General features: G+C 50.7%; 2 protein-coding genes across 3 annotated transcripts; one reads left to right on the forward strand and one right to left on the reverse strand.

Moving 5' to 3' along the window:
- Window positions 1–379: 379 nt before the first annotated feature.
- Window positions 380–4,120, forward strand: FABP3 (fatty acid binding protein 3). 2 transcript variants are annotated; one of them, XM_042793513.1, is made up of 5 exons: window positions 380–695; window positions 734–867; window positions 1,604–1,776; window positions 3,598–3,699; window positions 3,821–4,120. In XM_042793513.1, the coding sequence occupies exons 1-5, from the start codon at window positions 613–615 to the stop codon at window positions 3,872–3,874; spliced, it is 546 nt and encodes a 181-aa protein (XP_042649447.1). In that variant the 5' UTR covers window positions 380–612; the 3' UTR covers window positions 3,875–4,120. The 2 variants fall into 2 exon arrangements, with proteins under 2 accessions (XP_042649447.1, XP_042649446.1); XM_042793512.1 differs by having other exon boundaries at window positions 520–867.
- Window positions 4,121–4,840: 720 nt separating this feature from the next.
- On the reverse strand, window positions 4,841–21,052 carry ZCCHC17 (zinc finger CCHC-type containing 17). The gene is made up of 8 exons (XM_042793511.1): window positions 20,960–21,052; window positions 20,733–20,838; window positions 20,309–20,366; window positions 18,761–18,861; window positions 16,937–17,028; window positions 16,091–16,191; window positions 14,712–14,860; window positions 4,841–5,719 (listed from the first exon to the last, which is right to left on the reverse strand). Exons 1-8 carry the CDS (start codon window positions 20,977–20,979, stop codon window positions 5,540–5,542), a joined length of 807 nt encoding a protein of 268 aa, XP_042649445.1. The 5' UTR covers window positions 20,980–21,052; the 3' UTR covers window positions 4,841–5,539.
- Window positions 21,053–21,277: the final 225 nt, after the last annotated feature.

Raw genomic sequence — 21,277 nt, forward strand, 5'->3', positions numbered from 1 at the left:
CAGTGTCCCCCTGACACACGGGAGCATCGCTGGGGGCACATGTGTGTGTCCCCACACACACGGAGCAGGGACAGGGCCACACGTGTCCCCCCCACACACATGGAGCAGGGGTGGGGTCCCCACGCTCCCCTGGATGTCTGACCCCCACACACCCTGGTCCCTGCGGCTCCCCGTGCCTCAGTTTCCCCTGCTCAGCCTCCCTGTCCCCAGGACACGTTACTCTGAAGGACACTGCCATTGCTGGTGTCCCCATGTCCCAGGCGTGTCCCCACCACCCACAGACCAGGGGCAGCACCTGCCCCCCACCCCCCCCCCCCCACCCCGGGGGGCTGCCATGGGGCGGGCACACACCGCCCGTGCCCACCTCTGCCTCAGTTTCCCCCATCCCCCACGCCCTTTGGCCACCCCACCCCGCCGGCGCAGAGACCGTACACAACTCGTGACACGACTGACCCACTCCGCTCTCCCCAGCTTTGACCCTACCCAGCCTGGCCCTCCGTGACCAGGGGACCCAGGCAGAGGCTTGGTGGCCGGTGGCCGGGCCGGGGTGGCCGCTGGCAGCGCTGCCGAGGAGTATTTCTGGAGCGCGGTTGTGCTCTTTCCAATCATGTGATGAGGACATTATTTAAGGCGGCTGCGAGGCCGGGAGGCAGCTGCGAGCTGGGCGGTGCGGTGCCACGCTCACAGCCGGCCGGAGCGTCCCCCCACCCACCCACCCGCATCCACCCAAAACACCCGCGTGTGGCTGTGCGCCCCCCCCCCCCCCGCACCCCGCCCTGCACCCCCCCGTCACCATGGTCGACGCCTTCGTGGGCACCTGGAAGCTGGTGGATACGGCCAATTTCGATGAGTACATGAAGGCGCTGGGTGAGTGTGGAGGGGCGGGGGGCTGCGGGGGGGGGAGGGGCTGCACTCACAACATCCCCCCCTTTGTTTTCTTTTTTTTTTTTTTTTTTTTCTCCAGCCCCCCCCCCCCCCCCCCCCCCCCCTTGTTTGCCTGGCCGAGCCCCCTGCACACGCGGCTCTGGCTGGGGGGGAGCTGCAGGCGTGGGGGGTCGCTGCTGCTGATTTGGGGAGGGGGGGGGGGGCGCTCTGGGGCTTTGTGTGTGTGGGCTGGGTAAGGGGGTCTTGTCTTTCCCCTGCCCCCCGCCCCCCCCCCCTCCCCGGGGCAGCCTTTGGCGGAGGGAGGGGGATATCCCTGCAGGGAACCGCCCGGGACCCCTCCAGCCTCCCCCCCCCGCCCCTCTCCCCGAGTCCCCCAGCCCCAGCTCCGGGGCAGGGTGGGCCCGGGGAGGGGTGACACCCATGCCCCCCCCACTCTGCCCAGCCCCCGGAGTTGGTGGGTGCTGGTGCAGGATCCACCCCCACGCAATGGCAGCATTCGCAGGTCCCCCCCCTCTGATCCTGCCCAGAGCCCCCCCCCAGGCACGGTGGGCACACACGGGGCTTCCCCAGACCGTGGGTGGGGAGCAGTTTTGGGGTTCACCCTCCACCATCATGGAGAGGAAGAGCGCTGGGGTGATGCTGGCAGGAATTGGGGGCTCATGGCCACATCGTGCCCTCGCACGTGCCCTCAGCCCCCCCCCAACCTCGCACCCCGCAGGCGTGGGCTTCGCCACGCGGCAGATGGCCGGCCTCACCAAACCCACCACCATCATCGAGGTGGAGGGCGACAAGGTCACCGTGAAGACCCAAAGCACCTTCAAGAGCACGGAGATCAGCTTCAAGCTGGGCGAGGAGTTTGACGAGACCACAGCAGACGACAGGCACGTCAAGGTGAGCCCCCCAGCGCCTGCCCCCCCAGCATCGGACCCCCCCAAAAGGGTCTGTGGGCTCGGCTGGAGCTGGCCATCAGCTCTTAGCTCTGGGGCTCCATCCTTTTTTGCCTAGAGGCGGGTAAAACCTCTATGCCTCCTGGGGTTGGTGCTCACGCCTGGTCTCATCCAGGCGAACCCCCCTCCCCCTCCCCTCGCCCCATTTTGCAGTGGGGTTTTCCCCGGGGAGCAGCACGGGACCCAGAGCTGACGGGAAGGTTGTGCAAGAGCCAGTCTTGCACACGCCAACTGCCCGCCCGGGGTCTTGCTCAAGAGGATGTTGAGGGGACGTGGTGGGGTGGCGGCAAGTGTTGTCCCTGCTCTGGGGGGGAGAGGGCCACAAGATCTCTTTGGTGAGCCCCCTCTTTGCTTGCCCTACAAAGCAGGCAGGGATGGACCGGCTGGGCAATCCTGCCTGGCTGATGCCTCCCTGGGGGGGCCAACACCTCCCTGGTCAGGCTGTTCCTCCCCATAAGAGCAAGGAAAAATAACACCTCAAAGGGTCAGAGCTGCTTTCATGGCCTCTCCCACCCTGCAGAGACATCTTCCCTCACAGGACTAACCCAGCCCTTGCTTTTTCCCAGTTTCCCAGCTGCTGGTACCACGCACCATTAAATTCACTGTGCACAGAGCAGCTGGCAGCCCTGTGCCCCTCGCCCAGCCCGGGGGCGCCTCTGGGGGGACTTTGGGGCTTGTTGGACACAAAACCCCTTCCCAGCCCCAAAGCAGCAAGAAAAACAGCTGGGGGCAAAGCGAGGATGGGCTGAGATGGGCTGAGCGCGAGCAAGGCGGTAGCGCCGGGCAGATACAGGGCTGGGAAACTGTCCCAGGCAGTGGAGACGGGTGACCTGCTGTGAGCCCAGGGCCGTGCCCTTTGGGTGCCCCTCGGCCAGTGGCCAGAGGGCACATGACAGGGCAGCAGGGGCCAGGGGTGGTTGCCCGAGCCGTGGGGCTGCGTGGGATGGGGCAGAGGGGGGTCTGGCATGCTGAGTTGTGGGGCACAGAAGCTGTGGGGGGGACCCAAGCTATTGGGGCACCGGAGCAGTGGTGGACAACCAGCTTGGGGGGGGGGTGGGGGGATGACCCCCTGAGCCACGGGGGGGGCCTTGTGGGGACCTTGCACTATGGGAGACCCAAGGGGCTGGGCGGGGGGGCACAGGGCAGGATGGAGTGGGGCAGCCTGTGCCTGTCCCGGCAATGCCCCATGCCAGCTCTCACACTAACCTTGGCACCGGTCAGGCTTTCGGAGCTGAGTCAACAGCAGCCACTGTGCAAACAGCAGCCCCGGCGAGCAGAGGCGTGTTTGCCAGCTCAGCCCCTCCGAAAATCCTTGCCGGGCCCTCCGGCACAGGGGGAGGCTTCGGTTCAAAGCACCGATGCCCGCTCTGATACCTGCCCCGCCTCTTCGATCCCCTCTGACACCCCGAGCCGTGCTTGGGAGCGGCTGGGATCAGGTCCTGGCAGCCCCGGAGCAGGACGTGGCCCCGGGTCAGGGAGGGCAGGGTCACCGTGACAGTGCCCGCAGCGGGGGTGCTGGGGGCTGTGAGCCAGCCGGCGGCCAGAGCGGGATCAGGCCTGTGCTGAACCCGGCTGACAAAGCCAGGCGGGATGCTGCCGGGTGGGCATCCCCATGGTGGCACTCGCGGCCTGACCCTGAGCCCCGCGGGGCTCTGGGGCCAGCACCAGGACACCCAGCGTTGTCCCCTCCAAAGCGCAAAGCCCCCCCCCAAAGCCAATAACCTTGGGGAGGAGGGTAACGGTGGGTCTTGCACTCTCCCCGCAGTCTGTGGTCAAGCTGGATGGAGGCAAACTCATCCACGTGCAGAAGTGGGATGGGAAGGAGACATCGCTTGTCCGGGAGCTGAAGGATGGGAAATTAATTCTGGTAAGGAAATGGAAATGGTTTTAAATTGGGAAGGGGCGGGGGGTTCAGCCCGGGAGAGGGCAAGGCAGGAGCTGCACCAGCTCAGCACAGCTAACCTCCCCACCGCCACTTCTGCCACCAGACTCTCACCATGGGCAACGTCGTCTCCACCCGCACCTACGAGAAGGCGACGTAGACGCCGTCCCCAGCTCCCCCCGCCCGTCACCCCGTGCCGCACTCGCCCCCCCGCCCCTGTGCCGCCTCCGCACAGAGCCCACGGCACCCCCGGGGCTGCCCACCCCCCCCCTGCCCCCCACCGCCTTGCGGGGCTGCTGGGGGCCTGGGTGATGGTTTCACGGTTTGGTTTGGATTTTTTTTTTTTTTTTTTTTATTAATAATGGGAAAACCCAGATGCCAAAATAATAAAGGCCATGTTGTTACAGGTCTGTGATCGGTTTACTTGGAAAAGCGCTTTTTTCGGCACCCATAGTGCCAAGGCACAGCGGTTTCAGGCTGTGGGGAAGATGCGCAGGGCTTAAAGCCAGCCCAGACACCCTGGCAGCGATGGGGTTAAACAAGCAGCTACCGTGGTCATTATGGTTAGAAATGGGCTTTTTCCAGGGGCAGTGTTAGCTACTCCCTGTGCAGCTCTGCTGCCAATGGTCCAGCAGCCCCACGCCCCAGCGCAGGCAGGCACGCTCTGCCAAAGCATCAGCTGATGGTGCACGGCCGAGCCAGAGCCAAGGTCATGAGCACCGCGGGTCTGGGTTGGGGAAGGCCCAAAAGGGGAGACACAGCCCTGGGGAACCGGGGCAAGAAGCACTGGAACGGGCAAAGCGGAGGGAGGAGGGGGCAGGTGGCCTCCCGCGGGCAAGCGCCAGCCCCACGCTCGCTGCCCCCGAGCCAGAGGCACCAGCGGTGACTCAGCTGCGGTCACCGCAGCCCAGAGCCAGGCGGGAGGGCCCTGCCCTCCACCACCCCTTCCCCCCTGACCTTCAGCTCCAGTTACAAGATTTATGCTCCAGTTGCTCCTTGCCAGAAGGCACCAGGTTTCTCGTAGGGGTCACCTCATCACACACCCCCTTCCCACCCCAGGGAGCTGCTGAAAGCAGCCAGGACTTAAAAAAAAATAAAAGTCATGAAACAAACAAACACACAAAAAAACAAGGAACAAACAAACCTTTAATGCAGGTCTCATCCCCTCCCACAGCTAGCTCTATTTTTTCACTGTCCAAGATGAAGTGTGGAACTTACAAAAGAAAAGACCCAGTACAAAGTACAGTGGGAGATTGGAGAGGTTTATTTTCTATCACTTACCAAGGCAGCAAACACACCACAGTTAATGTTTACTTGAAATATCTCCACTCCCCACTTTGCTCCTTACTCTTCCATTCCCACTGTTTGCACACAAAATGAGAGGCTGGGGGAAGGTTTGCAGACCAAAGCCGAGCAGCTCCATGCTGGTACCAGCTGGGAGGACGCAGCCCCAGCAACAGCCACCCCTGTCCCCGAGCGCGGGGCCGGGCAGGGCGAGCACAGGGCAGCTGGCCGGGGGAGTCACCGAGCCCTGGCAGCTCACCCGGAGAAACATGAGGCTACGGGATGGGAGAGGTGCCGAGCAAGGGGTGTAATTAGCCTAATTTGGCAGGAGTGCCTAATGGTGGGAGAAAACGGCAGCTCACGCCTAAGGTAACAGAGGACACTTGCATCAAAGTCAATACTCAACACCGCCCACCGAGCGTTGCTTTCAGGAGGAAACTCCTTGTCCCCGGAGCAAGGGGTGCGCAGGTTCGGCTCTGCTCACTCCTCCTGAGGTTGCGCCAGGGACTGGAGATGCCGGTACCCCCGCCCGCCTGCCCGCTCAGTCCCGGGGCTTCTTCTTATGCTTCTTTTTCTTCTTCTTCTTCTGAGCCTTGCTGGGCTTCCCCGAATGCTTGGTCCTCTTGCTGGCTGGCTGAGCCCCATCACTGTCCGAGTCTGAGCTGTCCGAGTCCGACTCGGAGGACTGCTTATTCTTGTGCTTCTTTTTCTTCTTCTTCTCCTAGAGAATGAAGGCAAAACAAATAAAAAGCCTTGCATGTGGGGAAAACTGTCACTTGTGCTCATCAGGGCAGCAGGCACTTTCTGCAGCAAGTGCCCTACAGGCTGTGACAGGGGTGAGCCTGTTTTGACACAGAAAGTGCACACCCCTTCTGCCCCAGCAAGTCAGGATTTAACCATCGCTGCCGGTCCGCAGCTCCACTGGGCAGGGAAGGGCTGCTGCCTGAGCAGAGCAGGGATCAAAACGTAAATCCAATGTAAATGAAAACTATTAGGTCAAATCACGAGAGTCCTTGCCGTCGCTCCACAGTCAGAGCTTACTCCATTATTTAAGGCTATTCTTCACTGAGGTTGACAGGAGGAAGCTTTTTTGCCAACGAAATGGGTTTCTAAAACAGGCAGCTGGACGTGAGCGCCATCCCCACACCATCATCAGCCCACAGACTGCCAGGAAGTGAGCGCTGATGCGCTGGAGAGCTCAGGCCAACGTGCCCTTCCCCTTGCAGGAAAGCCCAAGCCCAGCAATGCCAGGCAGTTTCTCGCAGCCCTCCCTGGAGGGGAGCTGGGAGGAGGAAAGCGCCCTTTTGCAAACAGGAACTCTTGTGCAGAGTCTCCAAGCAGACTACACGCCCTCCTGCTCCCACAGCTTCCCATCTGCTCCCCCCCTCGCACAGTTTCAGGGCAGCAGTGAGTCCTGGGGGGCTGTGTTTCTGCAAAGTCCTGAAGCAAAAGCTACACAGAGCTCAAAACCTGACAGTCAGACGCAGAGTAAGAACAGTTGGTGCTGGAATAAAGCTCATAAAGGAACTTTGAAATGGATCTAAGCCCTCAATTTTGAGGCATCTGACTAACTACCAAGTGGAGATCAGTACCGTGGTACATCTTCCACTGAAATTGCAGGAGGCAGAGCATCCCAAACCAGATAAACACTATGCAATGATGCAGTATAGCAATTTCTATATATTTAATTAGAAAACAGTACTGGGGAGGGGACCTGATCTGCCTGTGCTGGCAGCGCACACAGCCCAGCCGCTAGCCCCACTCTGCCCGTTGCTCCATCCCCTTCCAGGCGAGGAGGAAGAGGAGGAGAAATGCTGACTGCAGCTCTCTGGGAGCCGGCCGTGCCCCCCGAGGGCCAGGGCAGCCTGAGGGCTTGGTGAGCTGGAGGCAGCACGGGCAGCCAGCGCCAGCCCCGGCCGTCCCGGTGCCAGGAGCACAAGTGGCTCCGAAGGCATCAGCTGGCCTGGGCAGCTTTTGTGCATAAACACACCCCCACATCTGATCCCAGCACGACTCCCCTTTCTCATTCTCTGAACACCCACACGACCATCGTCTAGACCAACTTGTGGAACAAGATGGAAGGTATTTTTTTCAGATGTATTTGAGGAAGATGCTTTGAAAAAGAAATGATTGTCCTGCAAAAATGAGGTATTTTCTCCAACACCCGTTGGTTCTGGGAAGTAAAGGAAAGCAGCATAGAGGTGAGAAGGCCCATTAAAAAAAAGAAGTAATTTTAGTATTTTGTACGTGCTTAATATAAAGCATTTTAAAATTGCCAAGATCAGTAAGGATTCCAGCTTTCCATCCAAGCCCATCAACACTGGCCTCCACAGAGGATCCAGTGATCTCATCCACAGTCACATCAACATCAAAGAGAGACCTTCCTGTGCAAGTGGCTATTGTGAATTTTCATGCTGTTCAAGGACATAAAGATATAAGGAAAGAAGCAAAAGAGGGTTTCATGAAGCAGAGAAGGGCCAGCAAGGCAACCCAAGCCTGTGTGATTGCCTGCGATAGGCTTAGACACCAGTGAGGAATGCAACCCAGCGAGCAAAGCTTGCTGCTTTGACTAAGCCATGTACCAGCATTTTTGCTTAAAGCAAGCTGCACCTTTCCGGGTGATCCAGGTGTGCTCACTGCTCTGGAACTGGTGCACCCAGACCAGCCACAATCTTCCCCAAATTTGCTACGAACTCTCTCTTCCATAGTTCAACTACACAGCCAGGTGCCAGTGATACACCTACTATTGCTGGCTGCACTAGATGAGGTTTTATCCCCCAGCCACAGTCCAGCCCCTTTGCCCCTGCGCGTACTTTATCTTTACTGGATGCATCTCCTGCAGCCTGGTGTCATCCTGGGTTTGTAAAAGCTTGCCCCACGGCTGAGATGGCAGAGCAGCATTGCAGCTGGGGTCAAAGTGAGCTCTCGAAGCAGGAGCCATGGCCATGGCACTGCCTCCCGTGCTGACCACCGCCTCCGGAGGGCTGAGCTCCCCCTTAGTGGCAGCGAGTCTGCTGAGCTTGCACCAATGGGTGGGAGAAACCCAGGGCATTCACTTCAAGGCATCGCTACACCAGGAAAGGGAGTTTTGGTAGGCCAGACAAACGGCCACGTTTGCTCCCACCTCCACCTCTCTAACTGAGAGAGGTTGAATGACGGCTTGTTCAGAGCATGGCTGTGCACAGGCTTTGGGGAACAGCACAATGGGAGACTGACAGCAGTCAAGTGACATTCCCAAACATAACACACAAACGTGTTTTACATTCCACTACAGAAGGGAGTGTAACGGGAGAAGTCTGGAGCCCCCAAAGACAGTATCTCTGCTTATTTTCTTTGCCAAGTGTCCCCAGTGACCTCAAGGCCACCCTTGGGCTTGCAGAGTGTTTTACTGGGAGAGTTTTGCTGTAAGTCACCCCTGCCTTGGCAGAGCTGTTTGCGCCACCCACTCATTTAATGGGAAGGAGAATGAAGCAGAAAGCCCAAGGGCACGGTTATGCCAGTCACAGGACTAGGGGCAGGACAAGCGCTCGGGGAGGCTGCCCTCCTTGGCCAGCTGCTGCAGACATCCACAGCCACCCTAGAAGCTAAGCCAAGGGAGAGAAAACAAACATATGATTAGATAAAGGGAAGAACAGCAATCAGCCACGGATACGCGAGATACCCGTCCAAAATCAGAATGATTGGTGTGGGCAAGTATTTCCACCTGCTCCAACACGACCAGGCACAGCACTGGCTGGTCATGGGGGCTCAAAGTCTGAACCCAGCACTGACACTGGTTTTGTGGGTCCGGTGTGAGATATTCTCTCCTCTGGCAGGCACCCACAGGTGCTGTGACACACTCACCCCACTCAGGGGAAAAGAACCACCCTGGCTGAAAATTAATTGGAAAGCATTCACCTAAAGAAAACCTGCCTCACAGAAGGAAGCCTGAGACATGGCAGCATGTGCATATTCATCCAGAGGACTCCATGCGAAGAAGCCAGCACTCATCTGTTTGAAACAAAAGCCAGAAGCAGGTGCTAAGCACAGCATGAAAAATGGGGCAAAGAGGGGGAAAAAACAAATCCCCTGCATTAACTGAGCTTTAAATCCCAACCCTGAACCATCTGCTGTAGACTTGGAGATGTAGCTCACCAAGGCAGGTGAGCACATTAAAGCCAAGCCCATGCTGTATTTAGGCATGCATTAACAGCGAGGGCACAGAGTTGCCGGCAGCCCTCCAGTGGCACCTACAACCTTCCCCTGAAGGGCAAATTGTCTTAAAATTGTTTGGGGAAAAAAGAAGTGTCTCAATGCAGAGAGCACAGAGAAGGCTGGGTTCCCCCTTCCTCCCCACAAGACATTTCTTCCATTAGCTTCAGCCACTTCCAGGTAAGTGCAGTTTCCGTATGAGGATTAATATACTGGCTTACGGGAAGGCAAGCTGAGACTGTCCACTCTTCATTTAAAAACAACATATTCTCCTGTGAGAGTGGGGACAAACAAGACCCAGCTCGAGACATCAATTTAGCATGGATTGTGTGTCATAGCACCAGATACAGGCTAACAATCAGGGACAATAAAGGAAGGGAGCTAGCAGCTTATTTGATGTGAAACAGGACAACTCCTTCAGGAAGGTGGTAGAGGAAAGACAACACATGGCTTGGAGCTGAACATCAAGCAAAGAGTCCTCGGTTCACTCCACACCTAACAGACCCTCGGCAGGTATCAGGGTATCAGTTTTTTGTTGCTCCACAACAGCACTGTGATCATCAATGTCATCCAAAATTTCAGTGTCTACATTTTTCTGTGGGACAACACCAGACTCACTACAAAGCCCCCTGCCCACAGATGTAGGGCAGAAGCAAATACTAGCAGTCTTCAGAAGAGGAGGATGGTAAAGAGTTAAATCTTCTAGAGAAAGGGATGAAGCAAAGAGAATTTTCTCAAGCTTTTCCAGCCTGTGCACATGGTGAGAAAGTTTGACGAGACCTTAACAACTAACAGAGTTTCATTCCAGAGCTTGGGAAACTTTCTCAGTATGTGAAGGCAGGACAGGATGTCACACATGTTCTTACAGGATTACAGAGGAAATAAAAGAACACACATGGACATTGTGCTGGCTGAGGAAAAAAAAAAAAAAACAAACCTTGAGTCTTCCCTTTTTTGTGGCTTCTGACTGCCAAACTTCTCACACCAACATAGAAAAAGTACTTTCAGTGCAGTAATTCAAGCACCACACACTAGAGTGCAAAACTGCAGGGAGCAAGCCAGCAACAGAACAGCTTATCATTTTCTGTAGCAGGAGGCAGTGCTGCTGCAAAATCATCCTGCTCAAGCAGCATCCTTCTACTAGACCACAGAGTTCTTTAAACTCCAGCATCCTGATACTGGGAGACAAGCACTCCACTGGTTACCAGTAAACTCACCATTGCACAAGTGGGAGAATTTCTCTGGTTTACATATCAGGAGGGTAGTGCCAAGGCAAAAGCCAGACTTCTGCCTCCAGTGACAGCAGCAAAGCCCTGCCACACCCTGAGATCCAACCTGGACTCCAGAACCCATGGCTGCTGATGGACGCTCAGCTCAGCTCCCAGGCACACCCAGGCACTCCCCCAGAAAAGCAAACACTGCATCTGCATAAACATTTTGAGTGGATTTTGCCTAAGCTGACTCTCAAGGTAAAGATGCAGAGAGCGCCAACAAATATGAAGACCTGTACATTACTGTTCCTTGCACATCCTTTCCAGTTTATGCAATGATTACAATTCTACCAAAATGGAACAAACTTGCTCCAAAATCTCTCCTCTATAACACCAGCTCTGGGAGCTGGCAGGCAGAAGAGCGATAGGCTGGGATAGAGCCTGATAATGCTGGTTTTCCTAATGCTCTAATTATTTTTAAAAAGCTGGCACTACTAAGAGGGGACCACATCAGCACAGTAGGCTCCCTCCTGTCCTTTGTAAGCAAAGTTGCTCAGGGCTATGCTTTAAGAATGTTACAACAGTTCATTCCTTCTAAAGATATTTGATTTTGAGATAAGAGGGGAGTGTCCAGAACTCTCCAAGAAGTTTAAATATTTTTTGAAGGACCATTTTATGGAGTTACAGTCTCTCTCACAAACTTTGCCTGTCCTTGTGAAAAATTAGGATGGATTTCCAGATAAACGTCTTTGCATCTCCAGAGCAGCCAGTAATCCTTCTAGGATTTTTTTATTCTTAAAAAGAAAAAAAAAATATTCTTAAAAACTAAAAAAAAAAAAGAAAACAGCAAAATTCCACCACCCGGTTTAATTCCAAACAAGATTCATTACATAAATCTAAAAGTATTATTGCATCCCTTGTTTGAGAACCAGTCAGAACTAATCTGACGAGAAGAATCCAGTCTACAGCCATTAAATAAATACACCAAAGTTCAGCAAAGCACAGCTAAGGACAGTAAGAGAACAGCATAGTGTGTGAAGAGCTGTGCCCTAAGCTAATGCCATTTAAGAACTAGTAAAACAAGTACCAGCTGCAAGTGAGAATGGACCAAGGCTTGATGAACTACAGGTCACTGAACAAACAACAATTAAGAAGGTGTGGTTTTTACATGAAGAGACAACACCTGCAAGCAGATTGCCTGGAAATCTTTTAAACAGTGGGAGAGAAAGCAGTAAAGCCTGCCAAAAAGCCATCACAGGTACCACGTGATTCCAATGATCATCCCAAAACTACCCCAGGGATAAGTTAAACAATGTATGTGAGCAGAAGATGGGACGCTTTTGTTGAATTCAAATTAAAGGGGTTACTCCTGCTGTCGAAACGGCAGATCTTTCATCAGAAGACAAAGAAAGAAGAACCACAATGGTTCATTTCTCCTCAGCACGCCTCCCTCCCACTCAATCCCTGCACAGGCACCCTGCCCCGTTCCCATAAGAGCTCCCTCACCCCTCGACCCAAAGAGGAGAAGTGAGAGGGACCCAGCCACGTGCCCACGCAGCTGCCAGCGGCTCCTTGGATGATCTCCGACTTCTGCACAGCACTGAGACAGCGGCATCACCGCTTCTCCCTCAAGTCACTGATTTTCTCAGGGATCATGGCAGCGCAGGACAGTGCTTTTGTGCAGAGAACTAACAGGGTGATCTGTCACTAGAAAGACTTGTGCCCATGGGCACACCAGAAGCCTGTGCCAGCGCAGAGACCCAAAGCCTACAGCTGCCTCTTAATCCTGTAGATGCTGGGAGGTTCTGGCAGGAGAAAAGCAAGGAACTGAGGGACCACTGGGAAGGCAAGCTGAGAAAAGAGGGAGTGAGGACTCCAGAGTATCTCTGTAAGGAGGGGAATTTCTAGGGAGAAAAAAGAGCAGTGCAAAACTACAAGGAAGCATCAGATCAAGGAAACCGAAAATGTTGATCATGAACAACTGAAAACATTAATACCATTGCTATGACACTAAACGGATGCTCGGTAGATAGCAGTTCTGGGGCTACTCATTTAAAAATATAAGCTCTACATTTATGTTACAAGCATAGGATGGGATGGGGTCAACAAGGCAATTGTTACTAGGTAGATGGAGCTATTTCTACTTTGTGTAAATCCCCCTGGGGCTCTGGGGAAGCAGGGAAGCATATGGTGGCTCCCAGAGGAGATCACAGCAGGCACTCCAGACAACAAGGGAGCTATTCATTTTGAGGATCCCACATCCTGCCTCCAAAAAGCTCAAAAGTTTTATTTTCCAGCACTGGAAAACATCTGAAAACTTTTGATCTCCTCCTTGAGAAAGGAGGAAGATCAAAGGAACAAGCAAGATTTAAAGGAAGGCTGTTAATCCACACAAATTCAGGACAGTGACCCACAACACATCCTGCAGTCTCAGCAGGGCAAGACTCCACCAGGAATCCCCCCCCGGTGGATGGGCATTGATGCAATAATGAGCTATCTGCACACCTCAGTGTAATTTTTCCCGGCAGCTTTTAAATAACAGTTACACATGCCTTTACTATACAAACCACCATCGCTGCTGGAGGGAAGAGAACCCAAGGCAGGAGAAGCGAGCCCCGCTGCAGCATTAGCAATGGCCTGCTCTCACCATCACTCCATGGCATGAGAGAAGCCCAACAGCTGGAGTCCACAAAGGTCAGTCGCTGTTAGCCTGGGATCTGAGAGACAGCTCAGTTCAACCACATGCTTCCCAGCTCAGAACAGAAAGATGACTGTGTGCGTTTTCTATCACAGCATAATGACACTCTGCAGGCAAGTGCAAGCATTCCTGAATAAGAACTGAATTCTTAAATTCTTGAATTCCTTTTTTATAAGAGCCTAGGTAGTGGGAAAGCAAAGCACATCTTGGAATGGAACCAGGCAACAGGTTCTACAGTCAAGAAAGATCCTGGCCCTACTACTGTATCAGCTATCCAGAGCACTACTGAGCAAACAAGAACCTGAAATTTGGCACCAAGTTAATGCTAACTTCGTTTTGTACTGACTGTAGGGAAGAAATGGCTATGCCACAGGGCAGGGACTGACACAAGGAAAGTCACTACACACGTGGCTCTTCTACACTGGTACAGTCACCACCTACAGTCCCACAAACAGCCCCAACTGCTCCTCTCAAGTAAGAGAGCACTGAAGTGCCAGCAACCACAATACCAGTGAAAATCGTGACTAGAAGCGAGAATTCAGCTACCAGTGTCAGTCACTCTGGACTCATCTGAGTGTTGCCACCAAAACAGACTCCTCCATTTCCTGTTGCCAGCATCTGCAGTGCAGTCTCTCCTGCTAGCACCAGTACTGGTTTAACTCCACAGAGAGCCTGGGAGAACTAAACCCTCAGAAGTTAGTTCTCACTATGCAATTACAAACACCATCCTTGTACCTCTCCTGTAAAAAGGAAATTCAACACCTTGCCTGCCTGTTGCCCTGCTCCAGGGATACAGACAAGCCACAGGGCTGGAAAGAGAAAGAAAGAATCAAAAAAAAAAGGAGGTATTGGAAGTGTAATTAGAAGTTGGACACTAGTTGTGAAGGGGCTGATGAAACAGTTTATTTACTGAAGCCTAGAACTGGAATACTTATTGCTGTATAAGCAGACTGACCACCAAATGCTCTTGTTTTAGGAGGACTTCTTATACCAGCATGCTCTGAAGCCAGAGCTCAAACACTGGACGTAAAAGGTCTCTTACATCTTGACATTTTCACATGGACAAAAATTGCTTTAGAGCCTGGAAATGGAGTACACACTCCCTTTGCAAATACAACCAATGATTTCCTCCTGGTATGCGCAGATAAGCCTAGTTCACATTGCACTGGCTGGGTCAGGAGACTCGCTGTAGCAAGGCAGCAGAGCATTTAGTTCAAAGAAAGGTGTTAAGGCAAGAGCAGTGAGAAGGGAGGGGAAACAGGCTTATTCGCAAGAATCACAGAAAACTGAAGCTATTTCTATAGAGCCTCTCAAAGATCAAGAAAAAAAAAAAAAGTCCTTTTCTCACTGTAAGAAATCTCTTTTGAGGACTGTGCATTATAGCACAAAACCATCTTAAAGACAATTTAACAAGAATAAAGGGAGAAAGCATAAGAAACGCTAAAAAGTCTACAGAGGAGATTCCTCTTTTGCAACAGAACCTACTCAAAACTGAGCCACCTTCTCAGCCCAGGACTGGCTACTACCACATTGCTATAGTAAACCACAGATGTAACCATATAGAACAAATGATCTGGCTCACTTTTCCAGGCCAGTAGTAGGGCACCTCATACCTTTTTCCTTTTTTTTGAAGAGCTGTCAGCCATGCTGGTCTTTTTATCTCTTTCATATCCTGCTGCTGCCACCTCCTCTTCTTCCTCTTCTGGAATGAGGCTATATTTGGTACCTCCAGGCTGCACAAAACACTCCTTGGCAAAATGACCTGTAAAATAGTGTTTGAAGGGGCAACCTACTTTTTTTTTTTTTTTTAAACAATTGCATTTCAGACACCTGAAGTGCTGCCAATGATCTTTTTGTTATTAGTCACAATAAAAGAACCTACACTGTACATTTTTTGTTCTAGTATTCCAGCTATTTTATCATGCCCTGATTAAACAAACCAGGGAACAAACACAACCCAGGTCATTCATGAAAGATTAGTCAGGGAAAAACTAAGACACTCTTGTCTGAACAGGGCAATTGGTAGAAACGTGTCTGTGCAAATAGCATGGAAATAGTATGGGAAAGGGAGTAAATTGGTGTGATAGGCACCTGGTAAATGAGACCAAAGCAACAAATATACAGGAAATCAGCTCATTCTGGTTCACCCTTTGTACTCTGGAGACATCAAAGTTGACCTACTAACAGTTCTACTGGAAACAGCAGATAGATCGCAGCTTGCTGCCTGTATGAGTAGACAACAGCATTAAAAAGCAGACTGGAAATACACAGAATCCAGTGTTAAGTTTCGGGGGCTCTTTAAAACAGTATTTTATTTAAAAATAGTTATCTACGCCTATAGAGAACCATATTCATTATTAACCCTCTCCAGCTTAACTATTTACTCTACGGCTAAATAATGCAAGACAAGTAGGGTGCAGCAAAATCTCCACGTACAAAAATCTACTGCATGCCTCAGCAACCTGCAAAAAGGCAGTGAAGAGGCATCACATAAGCCAACTTCCTATTGCTGAGCTAGCCAACACACAAAAATTTCACCAGGTTAAGAAAAAAACAAAATGCTAGTTTTCAGCTCTAAGACACTGCTCCCAGCAAGCGATCAGTAATTTCCACTGATGGTTCATCATAATGAAATGACCTGGTGAAGATGTGTTTATGTCTTAAAATGCAAAACTGGAATGAGACCTCAGCTGTAAGACACATTAGTGAAAATACTGTGAGAAGGGAACCCCCTACTGCACCTGCACACAGTAGGAAGGTTCTTTACAGGAAGCTCAAAGGGATCTGATTTTAAGAAACGGACCTTTATAAAAGAAGTTCAGCTAAGTCTTTCCTTTTCGTAACAAGTGACAGAAAATGTAGTTCTAAAAGAGACATGTGGAAGCAAAATTGAGTCCTTCTACATAAACATGAGACAGATGTCAATACAGTTCTATTTACAGGTCCTGGTCAGAACAAGGCTACATCCAAAGACAGTGCTGCATGAACATACCTTTGCAACCACATTTCTTGCACACAGTGTTCAAGACAGCTTCAAGCGTGATCTTCTGACTCGTGTAGTCTCTGAACGTGCGTTTTTTCCTCTCATCCTGACTGGAAAGAGTAGGATAGTTCGATATTCAATCCACCCTCATCTTTAACCCCAAATACTTATACGGACACAATTTAAACGGAAGTTTTCAAGTGTTGCTCTAAAAGAACCACTTAATCAGCTAATCCAAAGAACACAGCTGACCAACAGCTTATTAGAATAAACCACATTGTTAACGGCGTATTTACATGTCATCATCTACTTTTAAGATTCTCAAATGCAGGGAGTTGCAGTTACATCCCTTATACATCCTTAGACACCTGTGTTACATATGTGAACATACACACACTTACATACTTGCACTGTATGAAAAGCAAAGCAATTTCATTTGACCTGCAAGAGATGTCACAAAAAGAAAAGGTAGACAAGGAAGCACTGAATCATCCGAGCAGTTAAGATTAGATTTCACAGTATGTGAAAGTGACACAAATCCCCAGCTGGAATGAAGAGTCCTTCCACACGGCCACAATGCAGGAACGAAAATCCTGCCGTGGTATGAAGGGCTGGAACTCCCTGCAGCCTCCTCCAGCTCCTGCCTGCCTCCTGGCAGCAGAGCCAAGGCAGTGCCTCAGCCAACCCTCCAGCCAGCCAGCGCATCACTGAGGGGCTCAGGAAGAGCCCCCTTCACCCTCCTGAGAAGGGGGAATGTAGAGAATAAGTATGACAGGAAAGCCAGGAATGCAAGGCAAGGAAAAGAAGGCAATATCAACCTGTCTGATCTATATTCTGCTCAGTAGATTTACCTACTCAAGAGAAACATTGTTTGGATCAAGGTCTTTTCCCGTGCCTTGGTTAACAACCTTCATGGAGAGCGAAAGCTTCAGTTTGTCATCTTTCATCTGAAAGAGGAAGATAGGGAACAAGAACAGTAAATGACAATGATGTTAATTAATACATTGTCTCTGGAGGCCTACAGAGAAGGAAGGAAATCGTTGGTTAGCCAACAGCAGCAACACAAAGGATACTACATGAAGGTCCTTTTGTTCTATTATTTTGTAGCTCTATTTAGAGTATCCTAGCTAATGAAACAGCTTCTGTTAAGCAGCTATCTCTGTAATAAGACAAGCTCAAACTATAGATCTGTTCAGATTAACGTTCTGCTTTCAATATGACCAAGCGCAAGAGCTATCTAAGAAAGTGCACCTCTGGAAGCTTTGCTGTAATTCTCAAATCATCCACCCCCTGGACAGTTCCACCTGGACCAGTACTTTGGCCGACTTGCATCCTGAAAAATAAAACTCTGTCTTTTTACCTATCCCTATCCTCTTATAAGACTAAAAGTGTTTTAAATATCTCTATTAGGGGCTTACTCTTTTATGAATCCTAGTAAGTCCTTGATAACCACATTATCACTTTAGAAGCAAGAGCAAAAGTTGCATGTTGGGAAGGGGGGGGTTATGCCTTTCTTACAGCTTTCTGCATTTTCACCAATGTTGCTATTGAAAGTATTTCTGTTTTGTCTGTTTATGACATCCATGCAGTTATTTGCAGACAATCTAACAATGAACTCCTCAGCTGTCCACCTCTCCAACATGCTTCTGCCCCTTGCCTCTACAGCAAAGAAGCCAGGAGCCCAACAATTGAATTGTGTTCCAGATAAAGAAAACAGTGGCTTAGGAGAAATTTATACAAACAAAACTTTTTTAAAAAACCAAACAAAACAAAAAAAAAAAACAAAACCAAAACCAAACCAAAACAAACAGAAAACAAAGCACACCACAGATGGCCCAAAGAGAATCTGTGAAGTCTTTTATATAGTTTTTCTATACTGTGTAAATAAGACCAAGTTTCTCAACCCATTTCCCTTCTCTCTCACAAAATTAAGTCCCTGTTTCGTACATTAACCTGATTATCTTCTTACGAAAAAAGGCAATGCATTTATGGCCAAATCCTGTGCAACTCTGAACTGAACGCTTCCACCTTGAGCACAACAAAATACAGTCAGCTTGCTTTGTTTGGCTCACCAAAGCAAAAATCTTCATTTTTTTTTCCAAGTAATCTTTAAATACAGATATGTTTATTGTCACATCTTCTGCAGAAGAAAAAGCAATGTAGACTGTAGGGGGGGGCAAAAAAAAAGTATAATGATCTTCAGAACAAAAAGCATCCGTACTTTCTCTTGGGGGTAATTCACTGCTGCTGATACTTGCTTGAAAACAAAAATCTCACCTTCTTCTAAGAATGCACCTGTCTCTCAAAACATTTAATGAACTGTGTTTATATCAGCTTTTATCTTGGGATGGTCTCAAATTGCTCGTGTAGCCACAAAAATCACAGTTAAATTGACACAACCTGCAAAGGGGTGCACAAGGGAAGAAAGGGAAGCATTTTCTTGCTGTTAAGCCAAAAGCTTTTATGAAGCTCTGTTATCTGAATTGCATTGTTGCAAGTCACTAAAGCGGTGTGCCTGAAGCCACATCTGGAGGTAAAGAGAATTCACCCGTCTGTAAAACAGAACCCATCAAACCCCGACAAAGCAACAGAACACAGAGCCTCTGTGTGCACAAGTTCTTAGTGGTTTTGCAGGGTATTTTGTCTACCCAACACTAAAGAAACAAGAATTAACATTACCTCTTTTCCAATAAGCTTCACCCATACTTTGTCTCCAACATCTACTATCTCTGAGGGTTTATCCACACGGCAGGAAGACATGTGAGTCTTATGGACGAGGCCTGGTCATGGTTTTGGAAGAAAAGAAAGGCGAAAAATAAAGACAACTCTCCACTGAATCTCAGTTTTGCCCTCTAAGACAGCAGTCTTCAAAGTGGGATGGATGAGAGACAATCCTTTGGGGGTGTGGGAAGAAAATATTTTTGTACCATTAATGAATAAAATAAAAAACAGTGCTTATTTCATCTTTAGCTCATCCTTTTTAAACTTCTGAGTATGTTTTACAATGTACATAACAGTAGCACATATATGTAACTTAAAAATAAATATACATATATTGGGGGAAGCGTGTTCAAAAAATTTTTAAATAAGGTTAACTGATTTTAACTGTTCGTGCACCGGGGGTGCACAATCAAAAAGGTTTGGAGACCACTGCTCTGAGAGACAAGGATGTATTCAGCAGTTGCCCTAAGCAAAATTAGCCATTTCTTTCCTCCAGTATGTTATTCAGATTGAGAATCAACTAGTTGCATCAATCAAACATGTAAAAGCTCATCAAGATCTGCACCAAATTAACTCAGAGAAGCAGGCCTCCAAAGCAATGTCTTTGTACTCCAAACAGAAGACGCCCGTAAAGAAAACTGCAGCAGGCACTAACACCTCTCCCCTCCTGCCTGTCCTCTGAGGCCACCCTGAGCACCGGAGAACAAAGAGCCCATTTCACGCATCAGCAACACAATACTTTGCTGGCAAAGTCAAAAGCTTGACACACCAAGGCTGCCCCCATCTCCTGCACCTGCAAGGTCACACAGCCCCGAAACTCTATTTTTAATTTGCACAAATGACATGTGGGTTACAGGGTTATAAAAGGGAGGATAAATATGGAAACACACCTTATTGTTCAAGCTCATATTTCAGGGCCTGTTTGCGTCTCAAAGCGACTTCCCTCCAGCAGCCACACTTCTGTCCAAAAAATTTTATTAGAACTTGTACTACAGTGACTGGGCACTTCAAGAGGAGAGTGGAGAAGAGGTTATTTGTGGGCCTACCAGCATCGGGCAGAACACCCACCGTAAGCTGCTTCTTTTGTAAAATTAGTTTGTTTGACTTTGCAGATTTCCCACAAACATAGACAGAGCTTTAAGTCGGCTTTTCTCATTTATTTTTCATTTGCGTTTCATTCCTGTCTTTTTTTATTTAACTCATTTATAAAAGATTTAAGTTGGGCAAACTAATTGTAGGAAGTTTCTTTGGTTTGTTCAATACCTCAAAGTGATTCTCTAATATCCTGGTTACCAAAAAGCACTTTGAGTCTTTCTGGTATTCATGCATGCAAACACACCTTCATGTTCTAAATACTTCTTAAGAGCCTCAATTTCTTTCTAATTTTGAAAAAAAGACCTTTTCTGAGATTTTTTTTAAAAGACAGCAAGCCTTTAATTGAGGACGGCCGCTTGGTTCAAACACACCAACACGAAACTACGTCTGAGCAAAACTAGAGAAACAAACCTTGTTTCCTGCAGCCTGGGATTTTTATAAACGCCCCATATTCTGTCACTGTAGCAACCTGTGAAGAAAATCAACACAACGCCTGAAGGAAAACCCTTCACAGAACACCCATTTTCAAAATGTGTTAGAATACGCACAAAAAGTCTACACGGTTCTCTTGCTTTCCCTCAGCTTTAGATTTGCGGGCAGGTTAGACACTGCAATGCTTGGTAACTCCAGAGGGCGGGTGGTCAGCCAGCAGCCCTTATTTCATTTAGATAAGCAACTTATACGCATATATCCGTATGTATGTACGGAAACACGCAGGCATAGGGCTGTGGTACAGAACTGCCGCTTAGCCAACCCGTCGCTGAGGTAAGCGGCGAGCGACACACCGAAACAAAGCGGCCCCCGAGCACGCCCGCGGCCGGGCCGCGCCGCGCACCTCTCCCTGGAAGATGGCGTAGAGCTCCGGCAGCGCCTCCATCGCCGCCGGCCCGGCGGGGCCCCGCCGACGGCAGCTGGACTCACCCCCAAGATCAGCGCGGTACCTTGGAAAGAAACACTTAATTAGCGCGCAACCGCCGCTATTTCACCGTGACTCGGCGCCGAGCGCCCCAGCGACTCACTGGGGCTCGGGGGAAGGGGGGGGGTGGACGGCACAGCCCCTACCCAGCAGCCACGGGGCCCATCGGGACCCGTCAGACCCCAGCGCGGCGCCGCGCAGCCGCCGCCATTTCGCTGCCGCCCTCACCCCGGCGCGACCCCGCCGCTCCGCCAATCGCCGCGCGCGATGATGGGCGGGTGGCGGCTCCCAGCCAGTCAGCACCGCTCGTGTTAGGCGGCGCCCGCCTCCCCGCCGCCCTCAGCCAATGGCGCGGGGGGGGGGGGGGAAGAGCGACCGGCGCCTCTTCCGCTCGTCACCCGCGCGCGGGAAGGACGTCAGAGGAAGGGGGGCGGGTCGCCCGGCGGCGCTCCGCCAGTCGGCGC

This window comes from Tyto alba, unplaced genomic scaffold, assembly GCF_018691265.1.
Source record: "Tyto alba isolate M040663 unplaced genomic scaffold, T.alba_DEE_v4.0 Super-Scaffold_20, whole genome shotgun sequence".
Classification (NCBI taxonomy): Eukaryota; Metazoa; Chordata; class Aves; order Strigiformes; family Tytonidae; genus Tyto; species Tyto alba.